General features: G+C 47.8%; 2 protein-coding genes across 8 annotated transcripts in view; one reads left to right on the forward strand and one right to left on the reverse strand.

The window, feature by feature from the left end:
* Positions 1 to 506, reverse strand: part of LOC116598382 (protein cappuccino-like) — a 43,201-nt gene extending 42,695 nt beyond the window's left edge. For all 7 annotated transcript variants that reach the window (XR_004289058.1, XR_004289057.1, XR_004289059.1 and 4 more), the window contains exon 1: positions 224 to 506. Coding sequence is in view for 3 of the 7 variants with exons in the window: in XM_032357099.1 (XP_032212990.1) it covers positions 224 to 461 (238 nt within the window). In the remaining 4 variants the exon portion in view is untranslated. The remainder of the gene's footprint in view (positions 1 to 223) is intronic.
* A 172-nt stretch (positions 507 to 678) lies between these two features.
* FZD4 (frizzled class receptor 4) lies at positions 679 to 9,675 on the forward strand. Its single transcript, XM_032357095.1, has 2 exons — positions 679 to 1,145; positions 3,253 to 9,675. Exons 1-2 carry the CDS (start codon positions 861 to 863, stop codon positions 4,579 to 4,581), a joined length of 1,614 nt encoding a protein of 537 aa, XP_032212986.1. The 5' UTR covers positions 679 to 860; the 3' UTR covers positions 4,582 to 9,675.
* The last annotated feature ends 17,705 nt before the right edge of the window (positions 9,676 to 27,380 follow it).

Genomic DNA, 27,380 nt, shown 5'->3' on the forward strand with positions numbered 1-27,380 from the left:
CTAATCCTCCCAAGTCTCTTTACGGGTGAGGAAACGGACGCCGAGAGGTTGAGCAATTTGCTCAAGGTCACACAGCCGGCATTTAAAGCCACAACGTTTATAAATCGAAATCCCGTGTTCTTTGTGCACGTTTCTCTGCCTGATAGGTAGGTAGCCCCGGGCTGAGGTGACAGCCGGAAGAGGGGAAGGGAAGGGAGCCGACTGATCAGGGAGCGCTTCTCACCTGGGAGAGGAGGGGGCAGGCTGGCCCAGCGGGAGCAACTCCGCTCCATCCCCGCCTGGCCCCCGAGCGCCGCGAACCGGGTGGGAGGAAAGTGAGAGCCGGGAAGCCGGGCGGGGCACCCCGGGAGGGAGGGACGGAGGGACGGGGGAGGGGGGCTGGCGGGCCGGCGGGCGGGCGGGGGCTTGACCCTCCCAGCGGTAGGCGGCCCCGCCCCTCGCTGCCCACGGCGCCCGGCCATTGGAGAGGCGCGCTGTCCGTCCCGCCCCGCCACCGCCCAGCGAACCTCCAGCGCCGCGAAGGGCTGGGGCGGTGAGAACGGCGCGGTGCTGGGTGCTGGCGGTGTTCGCCCAGACGCAGAGCGGACGCGGCCGGCGCCGGCTAGGGGCTAGGGGGCTCTCCGCCTGCAGCCATGACCCTCGCAGTCTGTCCTTCGGCCCCCGCCACGGGCGTCTAATATCCCACACAGTCGCGCGCAGCTGCCGGAGACCCGTCCGCTGCGCCTTCTTCGCCCTTGGCGCCTTATCACACTCCCTTCCCGGGAGCTGGGAGCAACGCGGGCAGCCGGCGCCTCGGTGCAAGCTGGGGGTGTCTGCTGGACCACCTCCCGCCGCCGCCGCTGCCGCCCCCGGCTCTGGCCATGGCCCGGCGGGGCGCAGTGCCGAGCGTCCTGGGGGCGCCCGGGGGCGTCGATCTCAGTCTGAGGCTGCTGCTGCTGTTGCTGCTGCTCCTGGAGCCAGCGCGGGGCTTCGGGGACGAGGAGGAGCGGCGCTGCGACCCCATCCGCATCTCCATGTGCCAGAACCTGGGCTACAACGTGACCAAGATGCCCAACCTGGTGGGGCACGAGCTGCAGACAGACGCGGAGCTGCAGCTGACAACTTTCACGCCGCTCATCCAGTACGGCTGCTCCAGCCAGCTGCAGGTGGGCGCCCCCACCCCCACCCCTAGCGGGACGAGACCCCTTGGGCAGGGACGCCCCAAGCTAACTCCGTGGAGCCCTTGCCAAGCCAAACCCCCTGCCCCCTTCCAAGGCTGAAGGGTAAAACTATCCTGGAAAAGTGATTTCCAACCCCACCCCCACTTTTCTGTCCCTTCTCAGGGACTGGAAGCCAAAACGTTGTGTAAGTCATCTGGCCTGCGAAAGAACCCACTCTTACACCCCGCCCTTCCGTTTTTCTCCCCTGCTCACCCGTGTCTAGCCAAGCCCCTAACCCCAGTGGAGCTGAGGGTTATCTTTGCCAAGGATTCTGGCGGCCGCTGCTCGGTGGGCGAGTCCCCAGCAGGGCAGCCAGCTGCAACTAAGACTTGGAAGGAGAGATAAGGAGCCGGGAACTTCTCCCTCTCAGACCTTCTTTCTCCCTCATATTTTGGGGTGGCTTACTAAATGAAGCCCCCCTGTCGTGTTTTCTGCGGAGCGGCCCCTCCTCGCGTCGTCCCGCATGACTTTACAGGTCATGCAGGAAGGAATGGTTGGGTGGCTGGAGAGCGTTTTGATCCTCAGGGTTGAGGGCAGGTTTAGGATTTGGCGGAGAGAAAACACAGTTTGGGGAAAAGGTGATAGTGTGTGGTCAAGCTCCAGGAAGGTAATTTGCATATTGGAAGGTTTTTTTTCCAGTCATTAAAAATTTTAAAGCTTCTGTAATGATAGGGAAAATGTTCAGCCTACAGTAGGTGAAGAAATAATTTGCATATACAGGGTAGTTATAATCTTAAAAAACCAACAACCCATTCATTTTTTTTAAAAAAAGGAACTAAAAGAGATTTTTTTTTTAAAGGTTAGCACTGGTTGTGTTTTGGTTGGTGAGGCTCTGAGTGAGTTTTAGAAATTTAGACGAGAGAACTTGGGAAGAAAAACAGAGGGTAGTTGTCCAGGCTGAAAGCTTCAGAAATCCGTGGTTCTGGTTATAGCTTCCAAGAGATAAGAAACAGGCAGGCAGCTTACTTAGTAGGTGTGTGTTTTTACACAGGTCATTTCAAAAAGTTGGACTGTGGTTTCAGAAAGATGGTCGGGATTAGACCTGTTGCTGCTGAAACACTCCCTTTGGAGTGTTCAGAACTTTAGAACTAGGTTATAAAAGCTTCAGAAATGATCCGCTAGCTCTCAGTTTGGAAACAGCACATATCCTGACATCAGTGGCAATTTTGTTGGAGAAACAGCTTTTGCAGGGATATATATTTTTAATTACATGTATCCTGGGGAAGCAGCCAGGCTGTTTTGAAGGACAGGACTGGATCCCTTTACATGCTGGAAAATAGTGACTTGTAACTCTAGACTTCATAGACAACATCTGTAAGGAGCCAAGCCGACTGTTTATCAATGCTGGAGGAATTGAGGACAGCAACTGGACTCTGTCCTGCTGGTACTGCTGTTCCAGAGACCTCACATTTATATTTTCCTATTTTGCTTCATTATTATTCATTGAGGAAATCTGGCCAAACAAAGCCCTGGTGACCAGAGACCCCAACCTGCACCCCATCCTTGGGTCCACCAGTGTCTCAATTAGAACATTTTCTGTTTCAGTATGGGACTGATTAACAAAATAAATTTGAAGGGATAAAGTAGAGAAAAGAGAGAATATAAATAGGAGAAAAGCCAGATCTATAATTTTTTTTACATTTATTTTTATGGTGATAAAGAAGTGAGGACCAAAATTACCCCATCACCGGAATGACTCAGTCATTTGATTAGTCTGTTCAGCTCTTTGAAAGAGGGAGACACAAAGTCAAGTCCTAAGGTTTATTTTCTTAAGCGTTATGCAAAAAAGGGGTGATGTAATTCTTCAGGTCCTTTTTATATATTTATTTATTGACAGTCTCCAGGAAAGGATTGCTAGAACCCAGGAAGCAAAGCGTGCATGCGATGGATTTTTTTAAGCACCCTAGTCTGAGGTCAGAGTAAACAGAGTCCCTATAGCTGGTTTAAAAGTCGATACGTACTTTTGCCTGGAAGCATTCAACTCCGCTTCGTGCAAGCATTTGGTCAGACTTCCAAGTCATTGTTTTCTTTGTTCATTTCATTACTTTTCCAGTTCTTCCTTTGTTCGGTTTACGTGCCAATGTGCACAGAGAAGATCAACATCCCCATCGGCCCGTGTGGCGGCATGTGTCTTTCGGTCAAGAGGCGCTGTGAACCCGTCCTGAAGGAATTTGGCTTTGCCTGGCCCGAGAGCCTGAACTGCAGCAAATTCCCACCCCAGAATGACCACAACCACATGTGCATGGAAGGGCCGGGTGATGAGGAGGTGCCTTTACCTCACAAAACCCCCCTCCAGCCTGGGGAAGAGTGCCACTCCGTAGGCACCAACTCGGATCAGTACATCTGGGTGAAAAGGAGCCTGAACTGTGTTCTCAAGTGTGGCTATGATGCTGGCTTGTACAGCCGCTCGGCCAAGGAGTTCACGGATATCTGGATGGCCGTGTGGGCCAGCCTGTGCTTCATCTCCACCGCATTCACTGTGCTCACCTTCCTGATCGATTCCTCCAGGTTCTCCTACCCTGAGCGCCCCATCATATTTCTCAGTATGTGCTATAATATTTATAGCATTGCTTATATTGTCAGGCTGACCGTAGGCCGGGAAAGGATATCCTGCGATTTTGAAGAGGCAGCAGAACCTGTTCTCATCCAAGAAGGACTTAAGAACACAGGATGTGCAATCATTTTCTTGCTGATGTACTTTTTTGGAATGGCCAGTTCCATCTGGTGGGTTATTCTGACGCTCACTTGGTTTTTGGCCGCAGGACTCAAATGGGGTCACGAGGCCATCGAGATGCACAGCTCTTATTTCCACATTGCTGCCTGGGCCATCCCTGCTGTGAAAACCATTGTCATCTTGATTATGAGACTGGTGGATGCAGATGAACTGACCGGCCTGTGCTATGTCGGGAACCAAAACCTCGATGCCCTCACAGGCTTTGTGGTGGCTCCCCTCTTCACATATTTGGTGATTGGAACCCTGTTTATCGCTGCTGGTTTAGTGGCCTTGTTCAAAATTCGATCCAATCTGCAAAAGGATGGGACAAAGACAGACAAGTTGGAAAGGCTGATGGTTAAGATCGGGGTCTTCTCGGTCTTGTACACGGTGCCTGCCACATGTGTGATTGCCTGCTATTTCTATGAAATCTCCAACTGGGCGCTCTTCCGGTATTCTGCAGATGACTCCAATATGGCGGTGGAGATGTTGAAGATTTTTATGTCTTTGCTGGTGGGCATCACCTCAGGCATGTGGATTTGGTCTGCCAAGACTCTGCACACCTGGCAGAAGTGTTCTAACAGATTGGTGAATTCTGGGAAGGTAAAGAGAGAAAAGCGAGGGAACGGTTGGGTGAAGCCTGGGAAAGGCAATGAAACTGTGGTATAAGGCTACCCGGGCCCCACGCTTTCCAAATTTTGAAGGTGGGGGGAATGCTAGCATTTGGGTGCAAGTGCGACTAAAAGTTTCCTGCAGTGTATCTCAGTTTGAGCGAACTGGCAACACGTCAGTGACCCCTATAAGCCACCGCCACCTGCCCGTCCCCCGCCCGCCACTCCCCTGCATCATAAAAGGAATGATTTTGCTGCAGACTTTGGAACGATCCAAAATGGAAAAGCCAGTTAGAGGCTTTCGAAGCTGTGAAAAATCAAAACATTGATCACTTTAGCAGGTCGCAGCTTGGAGCGTGGAGGTCCTGTCTCGATTCCAGGAGGGTCCAGGGCGATACTGCTTTTCCCTGCAGAGTGAGATCTGGGCTGTGAGTAGGTAACTCGCAGGGAGAAAGATTAACTTTTTTAACCCTTAAAATCTTAAATACTAACTGGGTCTTTCAGATAGCAAAGCAATCTCTAAACACTGGAGACACTGGGTTCAGACAAGTGTTACAAGAGTTTTATAGTTGGGCTGATCTAACATAAACAATTTCTGTGGTGTGCTGTCTGCTGTTTAGGGCTTTGTGGATTGCTCTCCCAAGAGGTGGTGTCAGAACCTTTCAGTGCCTTTGTCATAAAACAGAATTGTTTGAAAAAAACAAAAGTACTGTACAAACACACGTAAGGTATCCAGTGGATTTTTCTTCTGTCTCTTCCTCTTCAATTTCAACATCCCTGTTGTAGGCTGCTGCTGTTTTCTTCGTTTTGCATTAATGACTCAAAATAGGTATTTTTATAGGATTTTTTCTTTTTCTTTTTTTTTTTCTTTTTGCACAGCAGCATGCCTAATGAGGGGGAAAGTAAGGGTGATTCACTTTCTGACAATCATTTAATTCAGAGGAAAATGAGATTTATCAAGTCGACTTACCTTACCGACCCCGGAGACCTGTTGCATTGAGCAATGGGGACTTAATATATTTTACTTTGTGTGATTGCATCTATGCAGACGCCAGTCTGGAAGAGCTAAAATGTTAAGTTTCTTGGCAACTTTGCATTCACACAGATTAGCTGTGTAATTTGTGTGTGTCAATTACAATTAAAAGCACATTCTTGGACCATGACATAATAGTATACTCAACTGACTTTAAAACCATGGTCAGCTTGCATTCTCAGAATGATAGTGCCTTTCTTTTCTTTAGCATAAGAATGTTATCAGTCTAGTCTATGACCACCATGAAGACTTTTCTGTTCTGTAGAGAGAACTAAGGACAGCTACTCCAACTACTCGGAGCAGAATTGTTTCCTAGTAATTGGCAAAGGCTCCTTACAAGATTTCATTGGAGGCAGTGTGGCCTGGAGTATTTATATGGTGCTTAATGAATCTCCAGGATTCCAGCCAGGAGCTAGGTTGGTTAGTAGGGAATAAAGTGTAGACCATATGACGTGAACTGCAAACTCTTAACAACACAGGTCTTAATTGCCTTTTGCAGGGGTATCCAGAGCTTTTAAAAGTTATGCTTTATGTTCCTCACAATGGGGTACCCCCCTAGCAGCCTCTCAAAAAGTTGCAATTCTTTTAAAATTGTAACTGGACTCTCTCTTAACCTGCCTTAGGCCTTCTAATCGCCAGATCTCTGGGACAAATGGTTGACAATGTTACAGGTCCTTGTAGCTCATACCTATTTTGCTTCAGCAACTACTTTGCAATGACTCACTTATTATTTATTCATGCCCCACCCCACCCCCCCTTTCAGAAACAGGTAGGAAAACTCTTTTATCACATTTCTTTGTGGAAAAACATTTCCAGGGACTCAGATTCCCTAATAGGTGGTCAGATTCTGGAAATACATGTGTCCTTTCCCATCCTTTTTGAGCTGTGGTTTGACACTTTTTTTTCTTTGTTTTTTGGGGCTCCTGAGCCGTCTGAGGTAAAGATGCATAGAAGATCTGTTGTGTATTTTGGAAGGGAAAGTCTCAGGGCTCTGAGGACAGATGCTGACTGGGTGCGGACGGTCCCTGGTGTGTGTGTGTGTGCGTGCCGTGCCCCAGTACCTTGGCTGGACTCTGGGTCAGGGTTCCAGGAGCATGAGAAATGATCCCCAGAAGGGCCCGTTGAACTCCATCTGAGACTGTGTCGCCTCTGGAATACAAATGTGAACTCCCTGTGCTGCTTGCAGACAGTTCCCAGAGCTGCCCAGGGCCGTGGAGCGTTCACCCAGGGGCAGGGCCTGCCCTTACTCACGCTCCGCTCCAGCGTCCTGGGAGTTGCGCCGAGACTCAGGCCCAGGAAGGGGAAGAAGGACGGTGCAGCCGGGGCACTGGCCTCACTTTATGACTGTAGGCCTCTGTCAGGCGCTTGTGTGTGACCCAGCGCGGCACCCGGCAGAGGGCCAGGCACAGAGTAGGTGCTCGGTATCTGTGAGAAATGAAATAATAAGAGTAAGAGGGCTTGGGTGAACCGATCCGCCTGAGTTCGAAAACAAACATGTCCCTTCTGCAAATGTCTGGCCTTCTCTGGGGGGGAAAGTCCATTTGACCGGAAGTGGCCCTCGGTGCAGCCAGGATTAGGAGCCCTAGCTGTGTCACAGGGCTGTGGGCCTTTCCTTTCACATTCCAGACAATGGAGAGTGTTTACAGTTTCAGGAAAAGAGCTTTGTGGCTGCGGTCAGTTACGAGTTACCTTGACGTGACTGCATCACCTCTTCAGCTGGTATCTGTTTAAAAAAAAAAAAAAGTCAATTATTAGCACATTTGTGAGTGCCCACTCTGTGTAAAGCCCCGTTGTTAGGCACCTTTGGGGCCGTGGAGGAGTGCAGGCTTTGTCTTCCCCACTGGCCCGGACTGAGGATGCGCCTGGGTCTGCCGAGTGTTGCTCTTGGTTTTGGGGGAGGAGGACGGCCCTCTGTATCACGGTCTCCCACCCATCAACCACTTCCTGGGTTTTTCTGCCTTTCCAGTCTCTCTCATCCCTCCCCACGATTCCCCTGCTCGTCAGCTCCAGGGGTTTTGACAGGATGCCTCAGCCCAGTTTCATGACCAGCTCTGTGGAGATCCCCCAGGAAAACACTGAACATTAGCTGAAAGGATGTGCGCTCCCACACCTCGTGAGGTTGGGGGGGCAGGCCGCTCAGGGCTCGGGGTGTTTTGTGTGACGCGTGCAGGGGAATCTGAGGACATCTTGCTAGGGAAAAGGTTAGGGCTGGGTTTTTTTGAAATCTAGAATAAGTAGGGATGATTGTAGCTTCTCCCAAAATGCCCTGGCCTCTGGAAATTTTACTCAACAGGGGCCCAGGGCACCTCTGTCCACCCTCCGCTCTGGCAAGCCCCTCTTTCTCTTCGCAAAGGCCACCCTTCAGGGCCGAGGAGCACGGGGTAGGGTGGAACTGGCTAGAACCGTCTGGTTGAGCTACTTGGTTGATTCATATCCTTTTCCTCCCATTTCCTGAACTCTGAGAAGGCTTGTGAGCCGCCAATCTGCTCAGGGTCCTGAAACCACAGAAGGCAGTGCCGCTGTTTCTTTCCCTGAGATGCTCTCTGACTTCCTCTCCACCGTCACTCCCTCACCTGCACCCTCCAACCCAGGATCAGGACAACTTCTGTGTTGACGTTCTGAATTGTGACTTTACCAGCACCCTGAGCTCTGTCTTCTCTGGTGCCCTCCCACCCCCCAGCCTCCCCCGTCACTGAATTCAGGCCTTACTGTGTTAGCAATGGAGCTGGGACCTGAGGATACGGAGGAGCTCGCCAGCCTCAGCCGTGGAGCACAGACTCGGTTTACCGGGATGTCACCAGGCTGGTGTGGCCTGTGGCTTCTGGGGAGGTAGCCCTAGCAGCAGTCAGTGGGGAGAGCCATAGAGCACGGACTTTGGAAGGAGCCCCCAGGATTGAGCTTTGTCCTGATTTTCATTCTGTGATGGGAGGGATTGGAGGGAGTTGCCTTTCTAGCCAGTTACATCCAGTCACTGGACTCTAACGGTTCTGGGTGTCCTTTTATTGTATTTGGGTTGAGTCCTCCTCTGATTTGCCTAATGTTGGGCGAAGGACCCAGGTTATCATTTTCCTCTGGGCCTAGGTCATAGATCTTGGAATCTCCTAGAAGAGCATTTTGCTTCTTCCAAGGATCAGGTACCAGAGCCTTAAATAATGGATTTTGTTTCCCTGTGGCCTGCTCAGAGCTCTCTGTTGCTGCATCTTGCCACGCGCATGTGCGGTCATGGCCCGCTGACTCTCCCCGAGAGGGAAGTGAACCCTGACCCTCTCCAACAGGCCTCTTCCCCTCCGGTGGCCCATTTGCCCTGTAGCAGCCTGTTCCTGTTTCTGATTTATCTTACTTCCCTTCTTCTTCTCTGCATCGGCGAATTCCCCGTATTTGCCCAGGCAGTTGGGAGAGGGCCTGTTTGGGGTCCTCTGTGAGCCATGTCCTCTAGGCTTTGGTGGCTCCTTGATCTCCTGCCATATTCAGTATCTGACCACTGTCCTCTCAGAAGAGCTTCTGAGAAGAGGGACGGGAGCAACTCTGCTCCCCAAAGACTGGTCTATCTTCTCCCCGAAGATGTGCTCCTCTCCACGTCCTGCTCATGGGCTTGGGCCCCAACCTGGTTGTGTGCTTTGGGAGGGGGAGGCGGCTCTCTCTCGCTGTCTTCCCCGCTGGGGCATCTAGGTGGTTCTGAATTTTTTCCTACCTCACAGGGATGTTGTGAGACTTGCAAAGGTCTGAGGATGAAAGGCCCCTTGAGTGCTTTGCAGGAAAGGTGGAGTCAGTGTCAAGCGTGATTCGTGAAGAGACGAACTGGGACTCACCATCCTTGTGCAGCGGGCAGGCCATGCCCTGTGGCCTGTCCTTGGATCCTGTGCCACCCTGCACCTCCAGCCACCTTGAGGCCAACCCGGGGGGCTTCCAGATGTTCGACATAGAGGTACCAGGCACCTGCTACACTTGCCCTCGTGAACTGCTGAATGTCAAAGGAAATGGACCCTGCTTTTAAGGATGTACAAACGTGTGTCTGCATTGATGTCTGTACTGTAAATTTCTAATTTATCACTGTACAAAAAAAAATAAACTTTGCTATTTAATTTTTGTATTAAAGGAAAATAAAGTTTTGTTTATTAACTGGTCTGAGATGTGGCGTGTTCCTCGAGGTGCAGCAGAGCTCCCAGGACGCACACCTTCCCAGCAGCATGAACGAGAGATTTGGGTCTGTAGGGAAGATTGAGAGGCTCTTTCTGAGAGCCTCTTTGTTTCTTTTTTTGCTGGTGCTATTTTTCCCCTCTGGGATTTCTCCTGGGTCAGTAAACCCCCGAGGTCCAAGGTCAACAGAATTTATTGCTCTCGTGGTCATCAGTATCACTGGAATCGTCACATGCTTTGGAGGAAACCGTAGTTCCCAAGCTGTTGTCCGTGACACCTCTTTCTGGTGTCTTCACTAGGCGTGGCTATTTTTAGTATACTTTCCAAGCTCCTCTGACTTAATCTGGTGGCTTAAAAGTTTTTTGTTATCACCACGAGCGCCTCAGGGGTCTTTAAAAAGGGCAGGAGGGATTTTTTTTTTTTTAAATTTTCATTAAAATTTTTTTCTTCCTGATTCCCCAACAGTCATTTTTGTGTAATAGATATGGGAGTATGTCATGTCAGTCAATCAGGATGATCATTTCCTTAGTTAATTTTATAAATGGAGTGGCCTATGTCTCCATATCCAGAAGTCACCAGATGAAGCGAATTCAAAGCTTTTACCAGAACACTTCATGGGAGCAAATAATAAGGACCACACAGACGCAGATGCAAGGGGAACCCTTCCCATTGGAGATGTCTGCTGATGGCCCAGGAGAGAACATCAGCCCTCCTGGTTTGCCTTTAAATTACTTTCCACACCCTGGTTTCCCCTGAATACCACCCTGTTTTGGTGTAAGGAAAAAGCCCAGGGAAGAAGATCTGTAATACTATTCTCCTTCACTGCAGATTGCTATTGTACTTTTATCTGAAACCATAAATGAAGGAAGGTATGTAATTTAAATTCTCTTCCCTGTAAGACAGGCTGTGTTTCTCATTTCATTACCTACCCATTAAGTAGTTAGGAAGTTAAGGAAAAGTCAACACAATCTGGAATGAATTCATAATTGCACTGGAGGAACACTTTCCACATGAAAATAGTTTTACATTTACATGATTTCATCTTATTCTCATGGCATCTTTAAAGTAAGCCCGGACAGGCATCATCTTGTTTAAGGAAGAACTGAAACTTAGGGCAAGGGACTTGCCTAGGGAGTTAGCAGGTTGGACAGCCTGGTCTTCTCACACCCAGACCATGGATTTTTGTTGTGGTCTTACACACAGTGGTGAGTGGGTGTGTTCACCCAAAAGACATGTTGAAATCCTACCCCCTACACCTGTGAATGTGAACTTATTTGGAACTAGGGTCTTCACAGACTTAATCAGGTTAAAGCGACCTCATACCCCATTTGGGTAGGCTTTCGTTCAGTGGCTGGCGTCCTTATAGTAAGGGGGCAGTTTGGACACAGACGCTGAGAGGAGAGATCGCCTCATGAAGGCGGAGGGACAGATGAGGGTGATGCAGCTACCCGCCGGGCCAGAAACCCCAAGGATGGTCAGTCCCCCGAAAGCTAGGAGGGAGCAGGAACGGTTCTTCATCCGAGCCTCCAATGGCAAGCCTGCCGACACCTTGACTGTGGACCTCTAGACTCTTAACTGCACAAGAATACATTTCTGGGTCTGAAACCACCCAGTTTGTGACCATTGGTTATGGCAGCCCTAGGAAATGAAAACATACTCGATTCCTCTGATTCCTTCCACCCCTGCAAACTGTTTGGTGGGAATGGGTAAATGTTTTGGCAGGCAACTCTCTCAATAATGAGAGCTGGCCATGAGCTTCTGTTGTTTAAGGATTATGCAGCATAAATCACCCAGGCAAGTTTCTTTATCTGCAAACTGGACACCTCTAGAATCAACCCCATGATCCCTGACACTCAGCTAGCTCGAACTGGTCTTGGCTGGTCTCCGACCCACCCACCCACCCCCAATGGGAGCTCTGTGTGCAGGGCCAGGACCTTGACTGGAATGTGGCCCAAGGGTTTTTAGCATTTCTGTCCTGAGAACTGATTTTTTTCTTTCCCATTTTAGCTTTCACATGCAATCATAATTTTAAAGTTGAGCTCACTCTTGACTAGAGAGGTCAGCCTCGGCTTCCTGTCTTCGGAGGTTCTGTGAACAGAAACAAACCGCACTTGGAGAAGGCGGTCATCCTCTCTCCGTTTTCCTTCTCAAAGCGGCAGGGTTGGAGGAATGGGACCATCTCGCTAGATGTTGTGAAAACGTTGGACACGCAAAGGTATATTCCAAAAGGCTTTCGCAATGGGCCTTGGTCCCACCTGAAATTCCTAAAATCATCCTGTCTTCTCTCTCAGCTTATTCTCAGGCTAAGAGAAGCCACACATTCACCTGCCCTCCCACCAAGGATTCCAATGTCTCACTCCCAGGAGAGAGAATAAAGATTTTAAAGAACTTACTACATTTCACCTCAGTGTCCCAATATTTATTAGCCTCCCACGTGGTTTCCTCTCAGTCCCTGATCCTGTTTTCACCCACCAGCGTGTTTAATCTCCTGGCGCACTCACCTTCTCAGTGCCTTTCTTTTTAAGAGATGAAGGGATTGGCTCTCCAAGTTTTCTAAAATGCCTGAAGGTTGCATTATTTCACAGGGTAGGAGGCTAAAGGGTGGAGTATAAAGCCATGAGATGGAACCGATAAATCACAGAGAACAATCCGATCACGCTTTGCCTCTCACTCTCTGGCTTTTTCATAGGTGTTTCCCCTTGCCTAGAATGCCCCTTCCATCTTTCTTCAAAGAGGAAAGTTGTGTCTGTTCCTCATTCAAGACTCAAGTCTTAGAGCATCTCTTCTGGGAAGACTTCCTTGACTCTCCTCCTTACACTTCTGGCCTTTTGTTCCGACCATAGTCGACTCTAAGCCCCTGTGCTGCCAACTCTGAATGCCATCACGGCACTATGGGTCATGGTCTCGTCATGTGTCCATCTCCCCACTGGACTGATATCCCTGGAGGTGACTGGGTGCCCAAAGCTGCCTGCCTGTGTGACCTCGGGGTCTGGCCCTCGCTGTGCCTGACATAGGGCACGAGTCACCAGAATGTCTATGGAAAGAAGACGGGAGGGAGGCAGAGCTTTAAAACTGTGTTAGTTAGGGGCTGGGGGTGCGGGGTTGGTGACCAATGTAACCAGCATAGGAAAGAAATCAAAGCTAACAAGAGCTGTCACATAGGCAGGACTTTCTGGAAAGACGCTCTGGCAAAATTCTCAAAGAAAATTCTCTAGTCTCAAAGGCAGTTTTGAGAATGATCACCTACCCCCTGTGCTGCTTATTTTTAGTTGTCTTTCTTTCCTTCTTTTTCCCTCCTTCCCCTCCCTAGCAACATTTGCTGCGAGCCTACTGTTTGTAGAATACTGGGCCAGGCCGGGAAAGGGAGAGATGCAGTGCTTGTAAAATGCCGCAAAAGACAAAGTCCAACTCAGAGTCCAAAAGTGCAGATGACAAAACAGAGAAAGAATTCAGCTGTTATTAACAAGCTTAAAACTCCAAACCTGGAAAAACAAATCCTCTACTGCTTAGTAAATATTTGTTGAATAGCTGAATGAGGGCCCATCATGCACCAGCCACTGTCCTGGGAGAGCCCTGCAGGGGACACCAAGATAAATAAGATAGGACGTCTCCCTCCAGAAGTTCATCGGCTGTACAGCACGTCTCCGTCTATCCCTACCCCCTGAAGGATCTGTGATACTCTTCTTAGGGCATTTGCTATGTAATTTTTCCTTAACCGATGTTCTAGGACCTTGCTGGTTTCGCTTGCAAAGAACAGCTCTGAGTACCGAGTACAATGAGAAAGCGTTCGTCACACTGTTGTCTCATTCAATCCCGAACATGACACTTCTGCCTCAATAGGTAAATGTGTAGGGAGGCAGGAGGAAGAGTAGAGAGGAAGGAGTGTGTCCCAGAGACCAACACTCTTAAGATTTGGTCTGCTCATCACAAGCACTGGCTGATCGGCTGGTTTCAGTATGTAAAAAATAAAACATAAAACATACCCCTGAGGGGTGCCTGGGTGGCTTGGTTAATCGGCTGCCTTCGGCTCAGGTCACGATCCCAGAGTCGTGGGATCGAGTCCTGCATCTGACTCCTTGCTCAGCGGGGAGTCTACTTCTCCCTCTGCCGGCAGCTCCCCTGGCTTGTGCTCTCTCTCTAAGAGATAAAATCATTAAAAAACAAACCCAGAATGTACCCATGATGGGCCACGGAAGGCATCGAGTCATCAGAAGGGGTCACCACCCACCCCTGAGCATCTTTTCCAGCCCCCGTGTTACTCTGGATTATTTGCTCCGAAAGGACGGCTGTGCAGGTGGCTCTGCCTTGTGTCCTCCGAGCCGCGTTCCCTCGCTTCTCTCCTGTCGTAATTCCATAAATCCAAAGAGTGGAAGTGTAAAAAGGCATGTGGTCAATCCCCATTTCCTCGTTCACCCGGAGGGAGAGGAATAAACGTGCCAATCAGCGTGCGGAGGAGAGTGGCCCGGGGTGCAGGCGGCCAGTCACTCGGCGGAACTGGAACTGGAGATTCTTGCAGTGGGAGGGAAGGTGGCCCGAGGCCAAGTCAGGAAAGGCCTGGGAGGCCGCGCCGGGCACAGTGCGAGGGCAGGGAGGGCTCCCGTCCGCCGCGGGCTTTCCGCGCAGCTCCGCCCGGCTGCTGCCCGGACTGGGGGCTGGACACCAGGCAGAGGCCGGCCCACCCGTTTGGACGAGAAACCACGAAGGCCTGAGGGAAAGGGGTCGCAGAGAGAGAGAAAGGCCGGGGCCACGTTCAGAGAAACCACAGCGCGCGGCGGCCTCCAGGGCCCTGGTCAACGGGACGAACCTTTGCTTTCTGGCCGGGGGTGTTTCAAGGCCAGAAGCTTTCTGTTTGCTCCGAGCACCTGACGCAGCCCGGTCCCTGCACCGCCGGGCGCGGAGAACTGACCACCTGCTCGGAAGGGCCTCTGAAATTTGCCTAACACGGCCCAGGCGGCCCTGGGGAGCTGGTCTTTTCCAGAAGGAGGCTCCCTCCCTGGAAGGGCATGGGGTCGGCCTGACACCCTTTATGCGTGGCTGGAAGGGACAGGGAGCTCGTGAGCAGAGGGTAGTATCTGGTTGTTCCTAATCGGCGGGGGCCCCACCACCTCCTCTGGACTCAGAGTTTCCTATCAGGACACGCTTCCTAGAATAGCTGATGCAAATGCCATAGTAAGGGCTGAATTTAGGACAAACTTAATCCCCAGTCGTGTCCTTCCATCTAGATTTTATTTCTTGACACCGTTTTCTGTGCCGGCTACCGTTCGTTATCAGCAAAAGTCTGCACGGCCTACCCAGATCCACGGAAAAAGATATCATGGGCACACACATTTTTCCTAGTCCTCTTCCTTTTCAGTGTGAAATTCTGTATAACATTTTCCATAAGTAAAAGAGAGAACCACTTCCTAGCTTTTTTTTGGTGGTTTTTTTTTTTTTTTTTTTTAAACAACAGACCTTCCTTTTGGATTTACATCAGCATTTAGCTAACTTCCTGAACACTTCACCCATTTCCTGAACTTATTCTGAGGAAGGAAAAACATCCTCCTTCAGAAATAAATGCAAATAATCGCAGAGATTATTTTTATTAAATAAATAGTGTAAATGCAATGGAATTTCCTGCGCGATGTACGTTTAGCATGGGTAGTTCAACAAAAATCTGTGGCGAGCCTGTAGGAACCATGCTATTTACAGGTAGTCTGAAGAATTCTGACCATTATGTAGCTTCTCAAGATTTAAGTTCTGAAAATTTGCAGTTTGTGGTCCTGTTAGAAACACTTTTTCCTGAAAAAATTTGAACGCTGGGGGAAATTGTTTTCTTTAGGTCTGCAATTTTGGAAGCTTTGTTTCTTTTAAAACGGGGTTCTTGTGACACCTAGCGGTGGGTCTCGGAATAACATCTTCAGGGCAGAGCATCGACTCCGCGGAGTGTCCCAGGTTACTAGGATTTTTCTTGTTTCTGCCTTTGCTTTGGAGAAAACACACGCCTTCCGAGGACTTCTTAGCCCATGCTGCCCAGGAATCCTGAGAAGTAGTGACAAGGGAACAGCAACTGTTATGTGTTTCTGGAGATGTTCTCTTCTCTTGATTAACATTTCTTCAGAGGCAGCGTATCCCTAGGGCTAACTAAACTGATTCAATTTTAAGAATGAATAAAATATTAAAAATTAAATAAATTTTAAAAATAAGTAAATAAATAATGAAAAATAAAAAATTGCAGAAGAAACACATAATATATCAAGCTGGGATCAGGTTTTTACATTTTTTTAGTTTTAAAAATGAAAGTACTTTCCATGTGAGAAGGCCTCTTGCCATTCAGCCATCTTTTAGTGGAGAAGAAAAGTACTTTTCTGGTGAATAAATCTCATTGGCATCTCAGAGATAAATTTTAGGCTGGCTGCCCGTCATTTATGAACGCTTTCCAGGGCCCTTCTTATGTTCTCTAGTGTTTGGCAGCCGTTGATCTTTATGGAGAGAAGTGATAGGGATCTCAGAGAGGCTGCTTGCATCCCTTATCCCTACCCGACCCCCGCCCGGCAGAAGTCCATGCAGAACAGATGGATAGCTGCCCTTCTTGTAGTGTCCCCAGGAAGAGATTCCTTCATCTGTCACTTTGGTTGACATTCTTCAGAGATTCCAAGGGAGGCCCCAGAAGCAGGTCCCTTCCAGCACCACCTCCCACGTCTTCCTCAGACGTAGCCTATGCTCTAGCCACTCCCACCCACTTGGACCTCAGGCTGCCTTGTCCTTCTCTGCCTTGCCACATGCCCATCCCCTCAGCTAGAAGACTCTTTCTCTGCATGGCCTGGAGCCCATTCTTCAAGACCCTGTTGTAGGAGTTTTTTTCTCCTGGGAGCCTGGTGTGCTCCAAGCAAGCAGAGCTGATGGCATCTGTCTGTATGTCAGCATTCAGCCTACCTCAGATGTCTATAATTACACAAGTTCTGTCACATTCTATTGTTATGTGTCTCTCCCCTAGATGCCTGTGAGCTTGAAGACACAGACTCTTCTTATCCCCAACACCTTGGCTAGTCAGGTGCTCCCCAAATGTTCACGAATGTCCTGACATTAGCCATTTGTGGTTCTAGAATGTCCCATGTGGCGACAGTGTTTTGGTAGGTGCACAACAGGAGTGGGGTAACTACCTCAAGGAAGAGTTGACCATTGAGTCTTTGGAAACATACAGAACCTTTTATTATCCCAAATGACCTCGGCCTTCACCCCCTCTGAGGAATAAGACGATTTCATAAAAATAATCTCTAAATTTCTGCCTGGGTCTAATATGGTAGGTTCTATAATTGGGGAAGCTAGGATCTAAACCAGGGTTTTTAAAAAAAATATGGAGTCAATGTAGGGAGTCTATAATTGTATGCAAAATACTTTATGTACCCATGTGTCCTTTTTCTGTGGTGATGGCCCATAGTTTCATAGATGAGTCTATGATTTCAGAAGATTAAATATAACTGATTCAGAACTGCTGACCAAAAGGCCCATCATAATCTGCTGGGTCCATAGCAGCGGACACCTTCTTGAATGCTTCAGGAGCGAGGCTTATAAACCAGCATATGCAGAGTCCTTGTTGCTTTTTCCCCACCGCCCCGCGTTACAGCACACCTACAGGTCGGCTCTACAGCTGAATAAGAGAGGCAAAGGGACTTTGGTGCGGCCAGAACCCTTGTCAGTCCAAGAAGATCTATCCCCCCATCCCCAAAATGTTCCTTCTCTGGGAAAGTTACCGCAGAGAGCCCTGAAGTTCTGCCAGAGGAATCCATGCTGAGCCCTGGGGGGCGTGGGGTGAGGGGGGCCTCAGGAAGTGCACGTGTGAAGCATGACTACTGGAAAATTCTGTCACTGAGGTCTAGGCCTGCCAGTTACTATGATGCTTTTGCTCCTTGATGGGAGATGATAGATGATACCTGGAAAGTAAATTGTAGCTGGCGGGGCAGACTTCCCGGGTGTGTGAGCTGGACAGTTGTTCAGAGCCCCACGCTTAGAAAGGCCCTCTGCCTTATTTAATGCTCTACTGTACTGCCCTGAAATTCATAATAGTTTCTGAACAAATGACCCTCGTATTTTTACTTCGCACTTGTTTCTACAAATTATGATGCCGGTCCTGAGTTGCTGCATACGCCTGAAGCAGTACCACATAGTGGAAAAAATACAAGTCTTGAAGTTGATAGCTTCAAGTTCTGTAACTTCCTAGCTGCGTGAGCTTGAGTAGGTTACTTAACCTCTCTGAGCTTCAGTGTTCTTATATCTAAAATATCTTATCTAAATTCTTATATCTAAAATATCTTATCTATTTCTTATATCTAAAATATCTTATATATAAAACATCTAAAATGGTGATCATAATATCTAACTTTTACAATTGTTGAGGCAATTAAACAGTATATAATGAATTAAACAGTATGCAGTGGTTTATAATAACAACAATTATTTGAAAATAGCTAAGTCAAGAAAGAATAAAATACATTAGTGTGAAAAGCAGATGGAAACAAAACACACAAATAAGAAAGCCACACACACACACAGACTTTTAAAGCTGGGTCAAGTTGTTTCCACCTTAGTCTTTCCATTGCACTTTGCACAGAGCACCAGTAGAATGCTTAAAAATATTATAATACTGGGCGCCTGAGTGGCTCAGAGGGTTAAGCCTCTGCTTTCGGCTCAGGTCATGATCTCAGGGTCCCGGGATCGAGCCCTGCTTCGTCGGGCTCTCTGCTCAGCAAGGAGACTGCTTCCTCCTCTCTCTGCCTGCCTTTCTGCCTACCTGTGATCTCTGTCTGTCAAATAAATAAATAAAATCTTTAAAAAAATTATAATCCTTCTATTTTCCTTTATTATGCATAGTTTCCCCAATTAAACTTTGAGGCCCCTTGAGACCAGGGGTCTATCTACCTTTAAATAATACTTCCAGTTCCTTGCACAAGACCTGTGTCAGATAGATGTTTAGTAAGTTATTTGTTGAAAGAATAGACTAATTTATTAGGTCATTTTATAGTTGAGGAGGTAAGGCCCAGAGAAGTGAAGTGAGTGGCCCTAGCTCACAAAGCTCGTCCTTGGCAAAGCTGGAACTGGAGTCCCCTTTGTCTGTTTTGAAGAAATTGCCCGGGGGCCCCTTGTGGACTCAGCCCTTAGAGCTATTAGACAGTCTTTATTGCTTGCTGAGTGGCAATTATCAAATTACCTGGTAAACATTTGAGCCTTTGGGGTAAGTATATATTTATTTACTTACTTGGAGTAGAAAATCAGAGGACAAGAATAGCCACTGAACTAGAATATTCTTGAGACTCTATCCAAAGCAATCCCTCAGATCACCCTTCCTGAGCTCATAATTCTGGGGCAGCTCAGACGCCCCCTTTCCCTTTCCTCAAGTCCTTCCATTCATGAGACTCTCTTCTGTGATGCTGATGTCCTAGGTGTGATTGATTACCCTCGCTCCTATCTTGGGGACCTGAGAGTGACCTTCTAGATGCATTTGTAAGGAACCAGCTTGGAAACAAAAACAAAAACTTGAAGGCATCCTCTGGTTGGCCTGAGATAAGGGGACCTGCGGGTCTTTCTTCATTAGCCTGGCAAAACAATCCAAACAATAAAAATCCGTAAGAAAATATTCTGCTTCCAGGCGCTTAAAAGACGCTAGGAGTTTCACCCACCCTGTCAACATGAGACCCTCGCCGTGTAAGAAAAAATAAGTGTGTTTGTGGGAAGAGAGGAAGGGAGGAAAGAAGAGAAGGAAAGGAGAGAAACAGAGAAAGGGAGGAGGGAGGAGAGGTAGAAAGCCAGGGGAAAGGTGCAGAGATAGAGACAAAGACAGAGAGAGGCTGCATGTGCTCGAACAATGACGTGAGGCTAATGTTTACCTGCAGAATCCCAAGAGGCCAAATCAAATCATCAGCATAAGTCAGTACAAATCTCTTTGTTAAGACCGGGTGATGCAACAATAATTCTTGTGTGGGGCGGGAGGGACTGTGGGGTCCGGCCAGAGGGTCTGGGTTTGAGTTTTCGCTCCGACGCTCATTTGTTGCATGAACACGGACACGTTACTTCAAATCCCGAACCTCAGTTTTCTCATCCAGAAGTGGGGAAAACAGATGAAATAAAACACACGAAAGTCATTTGAAAAAAACAAGAGTGTGAGACAAGCAAACACGGTCTCAAATTTACACTCAAGCTGGATCCATTTCCCTTAAATGAAAACAGACTTCGGAGCTCCACCAGCTCTGCCGCTCACGTGCGGGCTCAGTCAAGTTTTCCTACCTTGGTTTTTTTAAAGAAATAAATACATAATCCAGTGATCCCGTCACATGATTATCAACTCATTCCAAATCCCAGATACAACTTGGCAATCCTACTATAAAAGGAAGAAGGCACACGGTTTACCCACTGGTGCTCAACACACGTGTTCAAGCAGAAAGGACAGGTCTGCTTAGCAGCCCACTGTGGTTCCTGGGCAAGACTCCCAGCCTCACCCAACCTCACTTCTGCCACTGCCAAGGCGAGACACCTCCCTCCCCGTGACGTCACCACCAGGGCATCTGTTACGGCCTCTGCCGCGGTGGACCCCCGCTGTATCCTCAAACCTGGAATGAAGTGGATGGAAAATGTGTGGTTCTTTTCCCTCTCCTGTCCTCTTCCTCACTCTTCTCTCCTCATCCCCACTCCCACGTAAGCAGTGTCTCTCCATTGTCCCCACAGTAACGCCCTGGATCTGAGTGTCTGACAAACTGCCTGAGAGCATTTCTATGAAAGCGTGAGATGGGACATGAAGCCACTAGTTTAGGACTGTGTATTTTTTTTTTTCCTAAATATTTTATTTATTTATTGGAGAGAGAGAGAGAGAGTGAAACAGAGAGCGAGTGAGCATGAGCAGAAGAGAGGGGCAAAGGGAGAGGGAGAAGCAGACTCCCCACGGAGCAGGGAGCCCCACGTGGGGATCGATCCCAGGACCCTGAGACCAGGACCTGAGCCGAAGGCAGCTGCTTAACAGACTGAGCCACCCGGTGCCCCTATAATTGTGTGTTTGTCTTAGGTGTCAGAGGTGGAAACAGAATCCAGGTAACTTAAACAGAAGGGAATTTACTAAAGGGATATTGGAGGATAGAAATGGGTAGAAATTAAGAGAGATTCTTGTGCTCGGGAGGAAGCAATGGGGATACAGGAAAATCTAGGTTTGAGGGACGCCGGAGTGGTTCAGTGGGTTAAGCCTCTGCCTTCGGCTCAGGTTGTGATCTCAGGGTCCTGGGATGGAGCCCCGCATGGGGCTCTCTGCTCAGCAGGTAACCTGTGTACCCCCCGCACCCCTGCTTGCTGCTCTCTCTCTCTCTCTCTCTCCCTATCAAATCCATAAAGTCTTAAAAAAAAAAATCTAGGTTTGAGTTTGGACCTGGATGATAATAAAAATATGGCAAATGTCCACAGCAGCTCTCAAGAGGCTCTTCTAACCTCCTTAGGAGGTCATAGAATCTAAGACCGTGACTCGAGCAGGGATGGTTCAATGACAAAAGGCCCAGGTACCGTGCAAGGGGTTTAGCATCGTTGGGTGTGGCTAGGGTGGACCCGGCTGCGTCTGCTCATTCAAAGTGGTTTTGGGGGAGAAAAATCAATAAGAAATGCAAGCAAATAATTAGGGATTTATTAACATTGAAAAAAAGCACATAAAAAAAGCTGTGTTTGGTTAAATAGTGAGTAGCCAACCATTCCCATGGCTTTGACTGCTTTCCCCACAGCTGTTTCTCTAAACCTGTCTGCACTCCGAGGCAGATGCTTCCAGCAGCCCACGTGGGTTTCCCACACACTCTCAGCTCCCAGCAAACTCTCCTGAAAGCTGGGTGGCCGTGTCACTGATCATTATGGTCCCTGCCTCAGGAATTGACAGCCTGCTTCCTTTTCTTGGTGTCCTTCAAACCCTAATTATTCAAAAAATAAATTCAAGACTCAAGCCAGGAGCTAAATGCGTTTTTTGGTTTTTGTTTGGAGAGCCCAGTTTTTAGTAGAAAATTATCCTTGGCAAAAAGGCAGCTCCGCCTCCCACGACCTCTCCCCACACTACTTCATTCTTTCTAAGATTTTTCTGAAGATTTTATTTTTATTTATTTTATTTATTTTTATTTTTAAAGATTTTATTTATTTATTTGACAGACAGAGATCACAAGTAGGCAGAGAGGCAGGCAGAGAGAGAGGAGGAAGCAGGCTCCCTGCTGAGCAGAGAGCCCAATGCGGGGCTTGATCCCAGGACCCTGGAATCATGACCTGAGCTGAAGGCAGAGGCTTAACCCACTGAGCCACCCAAGCGCCCCCTGAAGATTTTATTTTTAAGTAACCGCTCCAGCCAGCGTGGGGCTCGAACGCATAACCCAGAGATCAAGAGTTGTATGAGCCACTGGCTGAGTCAGCCAGGCACCACCACCGCTTTATTTTTGCCTCAAGATCAAGTATTCTGATGAATCGCCGCAGCCTCTGGATCCATTTCCCGCCACATGGCGACAGACCTACAAGAAGATCATGATTAACAGCCTGCAAGCCCCTCATTGCAAATAAACAGGACGGCCTCGGGCAATCAGATGTCGCACCTCCAGTATTCGATATGGGTTAAGTTTGACTAAATCCTCACTTTTGCACAGGGCTTCACTGTATGTATACAGCTTTACAGTCTGCATGGACCTCCATAGTTTGCCTTCTTCTGCACATTATTTTACTTGAACCTCATCACAGGGCATCAGGCAACCATGACCTTTCCCCCAGATTACCACAAATACCTCCTACTTTTCTCAATGACCCTTTCCTTCCTTCCTTCCTTCCTTCCTTCCTCCCTTCCTTCTCTCTCTTTCTTCTTCTTGTATTACAGAGATATACGATATGCTTCACAGAGAATGAAAAGCATAAATCTCAGTTGTTTAGTTTGATGAGTTTTGACAGTGCACGCACTGCATAACTGCCATGGACAACCAGAAATAAAACATTTCCATCACCCCAGAACACCCCAGAACATTCTCTCATTTTTCCAGTCAATTTCTCTCTCCCCACTAGGCAGCTACTTTCTGATTTCTAACACTATAGATTATTTTTTTCTGTACCTGGATTTCATTTCATGTCAATAGAGTAATACGGTATATGCATTTTTGTGTTTTTTTTTTTTCCCAAAAAGAAGATTTAAGTATCATTTGTGTTGTGTGGATCAGGAGTCCCTTCCTTCATATTGCCAAGTAGTACGTCAGTGTATAAATACACCACAATTTGCTTATAAATTCGTCTTATCATAGAGATTTGTAGGGTTTGGGGGAGGTCATTTTTGCTCTTACCAATACAGCTGCTATAAAAATTCTTGTGCAAATACTTTTGTGAACATATGTTTTCATTTAACTTGGATAAACACCTAAGAATGAAATTGCCAGGTCATAGGGTAGGTGTATGTTTAAACTTTGTAAGAAACCACCAGATAGTGCTCCAAAGCGGCTTCTCAGATATATGGGTTGTCAACATCCACTCTGGCTTCCCCCAGTCATTTCTCCTCAGAGGCTCCAGAACAATCTATTCAAAACATAACCTTGATCCCATCACTTTCCTGCTTAAACTCAATGGCTTCCTACTGCCCTTCAGATAAAGTCCAAGTTTTTTAACATGGCTTACATACTTTGGTCCTTCACTGTGTCTTCAGCTCCTGCTTCCCAGTCCCCCTACCCCTTGTGTCTGCAGGGCAGCTGTACGAGGTATCTTTCTGTTTCTGGAAGCTGAAGCCCTGTCCCTCCTCAGGGCTTTTGCACACGGGGTCCTTGTTCATTCATTTGCCCCTTGGCCTATTTCTCCATCAAATTTCATCTTTAAAAGTGACTTCCTCGGGGACTTCCTCTGCCCACCAAGTCCATACCCCGTCATCTGCTGCCATAGCGTCCCGGCCTCCTGCTTTACCCTCATGCCACTGCTGTTATAGTTAAATTCTATTTGTTTCCATTTTTGAATGGGTTAGACATTCATGAGGTTCAAACATTCTCGAAAGATTTTCAGAGAAAAGTTGTATTCCTACCTCTTTCCACATTTGCCTGGGTTCCCACCTATATATTTTTAAAAAATTTTAAAAGATTTTATGTATTTATTTGACAGAGAGCGTGAGCACAAGTGGGGGAGAGGCAGAGGGAGAGGGAGAAGCAGACTCCCTGTTGAGTAGAGAGCCCAACGTGGAGCTCCATCCCAGGACCCTGAGATCATGACGTGAGCCGAAGACAGGTGCTTAGCTGACTGAGCCACCCACGTGCCCCCACTCCTGTATTTCTTTAAAAACCCTAACCCCTTGTATTGGTTTTAAAAGTCTTTCCAAAAAAAATAAATAAAAAATAAGTCTTTCCAGAGATTTTAAAAAATGCCTACACAAGATTTTACACACACACACACACACACACACTATACTAATTATTAGCATTACTCTTACTGTCACGTGATTTTATCCTATTAGTGTACAAATATTTCTAATCCCATTTGAGTATTACTCTACATGACTACCTTATTCGTGTTACCGTACTATCACTAGCGCTACATTAGCACCCTCTACACCCTGTCCCACACTTTGCTTTTTCTGCTCACCAACATGCCTGGGCAATTTTCCATTGTAGACCTTAGACGGTTTCTACGTTTTCTGTCACTGAGGCTCAGTGTTTCACTCTCTGGCTGATCCAAGGCCACACCAAAGGCCACTGAAGTAATTTTTAATCTGCTACACTATTACAAACAGTGTTGCAGTGATAACAATCATATGCATACGTTACTTTTTATAAAGAGTGTGAGAATATCTGAAGGATAATTTCTCGGAAACAAATTGCTGGTACAAAGGGTATATGAGCTTGCATTTTAACAAATTTTGGCACGGGGTTGTTCTACTTTGTATTCCCACCCACAATGTATCAGCGTAAATGTTTCCCCTTGGCCTCACCCATATGTGTTGCAGAACATTTGGACATTTGGCAATCTGAGAGCAGAAAAATATTATTTCAGCAGAGTTAGTTTTACTTTGCATTTCTTACTTAAGAAAAAAAGCATCTAGTAGAATCCGTCGTATTTTTGATTACTTCACACAATGCCTGACATGTGGCAGATACCCAGTACATTTACTGATACAAAAATAAGCATCTGCTTTATATAGTAATCTATAATATGATGTCTCATATGCTATATATGTATGTCTTAGGTATTAACATACAATATGCATATGTATTATATACTAATACGTAGATTAGTTTAATGGATGAAGAAATGAATGATGATCAAATACCTTGAGGTGAAGATATTTAGGACACACAGCTTGTAAGCGGAGACCTTCTGCAGGAACTAGTCTGCTTTCTTATCAGTCTACGCATAGTGAGAGAGAGCACAATGGGGGAGGGTAGGGAAAAGCAGGCTCCCCGCTGAGCAGGGAGCCCAGTGTGGGCTTTAATCCCAGGACCCCAGGATCATGACCTGAGTCGAAGGCAGACGCTTAACCGACTGAGCTACCAGGCGCCCCTGTTGAAGTTCTTTTTATATATGATGCTGGGTATTCATTCTCTTTAATGCCAACTAGAGAGTACCAAGGTCAAGGCCAGTCTGGGGGCCTCATTACTTGTGTTCCATTAAGAACATGCCATGAGGGTTGATCGGACCTGGGTAAGAATCTCAGCTCTGATACTAGCTGCGAGACTGTCCTCTCCTAAGATGCAGTTTCCAGGACAATGTGTACCTCCAGCAGGAACCTCGAGGCTGCTGCTCAGCCTGATTCTCTCCCTCCAATGACTCTCCTCCCTCCCTCCAGCCTGGCAGAGCTGCCTCAAAGGCATGTGGGCCTAGAGCTCATAGGTGCTGCTTATTCTTGGTCTGGGCAGTGAGGTGAGACCATGACTGGGTTGGCCTCCCTTTGACTAAAGGCAGAATTTGAGAGGACCCACTAGTGGCCTCCCCTTTCTCCGCCTCGCTTCAGAGCCAACTGAGGGATGGACGAGGGAAGAGCAAAGTATCAGCTTTTTGCAGATAAACGTGGCTTAGTGTGGCATTGCTGAACCCTGCTGTGAACTAGACTTTTTATAGGCAGCCCGAAATAGCCAGAGGCTGCTTCACAAAGATGGAGGAGGGGAGAATGGGGGCTTTCTGGGGGCTTTCAGGAAGAAAGGGCAGGAGAAGGGCCCAGCTATGCGTGCCCTATTCTTTTCCCAAATCCATGACCAAAGGCTGGGAGTGTAACCTTAATGAAGTCCTTGTACTTGAAAACAAGGAAGGTCACCCTAACACGGAGATACAGAGAAGCCAGGCCAAGAGACAACTCCACCCAGAAAAGTAGCTCCTGTTGTCTGCCGTCCTGGCCCCTGCTTCCTCTCCCTCAGGAAGCCCAGCCACGCTTCTTACCCTTCAGTTCTCCCAGATACAGCCCAGTCTTTACAACCCGAAGTCTCCCTCTGTTCAAATTCTTTCACGTGGTCCTGCTACTGGTTCCCTGGATTCTGAGTCACACAATTGTTGTGAGGTTTGAAAAGAAAAATGAACACGGGCACCTACTCCAGTGGACTCTCAACGTGTGTTCAGGTTTATGGCTACAGACACAGATCCAGGTGGGGGAAGGCATGGGACCAAGTTTAGCCTCAGTCGGTCAATTCATTCCTGCTTTGAACATGACCCCAAACAAACCCCAAAGCCTAGACATCTTAACTTGAAGGATAAAGAGCCATAAAAAGTAGTCTCTTGGGGGCGCCTGGGTGGCTCAGTGGGTTAAAGCCTCTGCCTTTGGCTCAAGTCATGATCCCAGGGTCCTGGGATCGAGCCCCACATCGGGCTCTCCACTCAGCAGGGAGCCTGCTTCCTCCTCTCTCTGACTGCCTCTCTGCCTATTTGTAATCTCTGTCTGTCAAATAAACAAATAAGATCTTTAAAAAAAAAAAAAAAGTACTCTCTTCGCTGGGAGAACTTCGCAGAAGACATGTTTTGACGGGCTGGGAAAGCTGCGTGCGGCGGTAGCCGGGGCCACATGCACCGGAGTAGGAATTCAGGCTCCAGCGCCCCCGAGCTGAGAAGGCTTACGGAAGTCATCACCTCTGGGAATCTGAATTTCCTTATCCACAAGAGAAAAACTTCATTTGTGCAGTTGTCGGCTGTTGTAAGCACTAAATATGTTCCTGGCAGGTGGCGAGTGCGCGGTAAGGTGGGAGGTAACAGTGTAACGTTCTCGATATTCCCAAGAAGGGTCAAGAGCACACTCCTTCCTGGTAGTAAGAGCTACCTGCTTCAGCTGCTTTCCCTTTGGGCCTGCAGTTCAGAATCAGATGTAAAGAAAACCTCGTTGCCGTTAAAGCTGAAGTATCAAAACCCCTTTTCCTGTAACTTCCAAAGCTGGCGGACCAATGAGAAGAAGCTCATCAACCCGAGTCGACATTCGTGCTGACCTGAGGGCATTCGTGTATATTTGCGCGTGTACACACACGCCCACAAGCTTCAGATAAACTGTGATTTTTCAAGGTAATTCCCACTTGGGGGATTGCCTGCCAAGAGAAAATGTATATCAATTTCCAGTCCAGCATCCAGGGGCTCTGCAAACGAGTCCAAGAGAAATTTAATCTTGTGTACATAACAGACACGGGGCAGCCAGCCAGCAAACTTGGGTTTTATGTTTGAAGAAAAATGGAGAGAAGTGCAACATGTTCTTTGTCACGTAATGTCTAGGAAGACGGAGTTTGGCC

This window comes from Mustela erminea, chromosome 9 (assembly GCF_009829155.1).
Source record: "Mustela erminea isolate mMusErm1 chromosome 9, mMusErm1.Pri, whole genome shotgun sequence".
Classification (NCBI taxonomy): domain Eukaryota; kingdom Metazoa; phylum Chordata; class Mammalia; order Carnivora; family Mustelidae; genus Mustela; species Mustela erminea.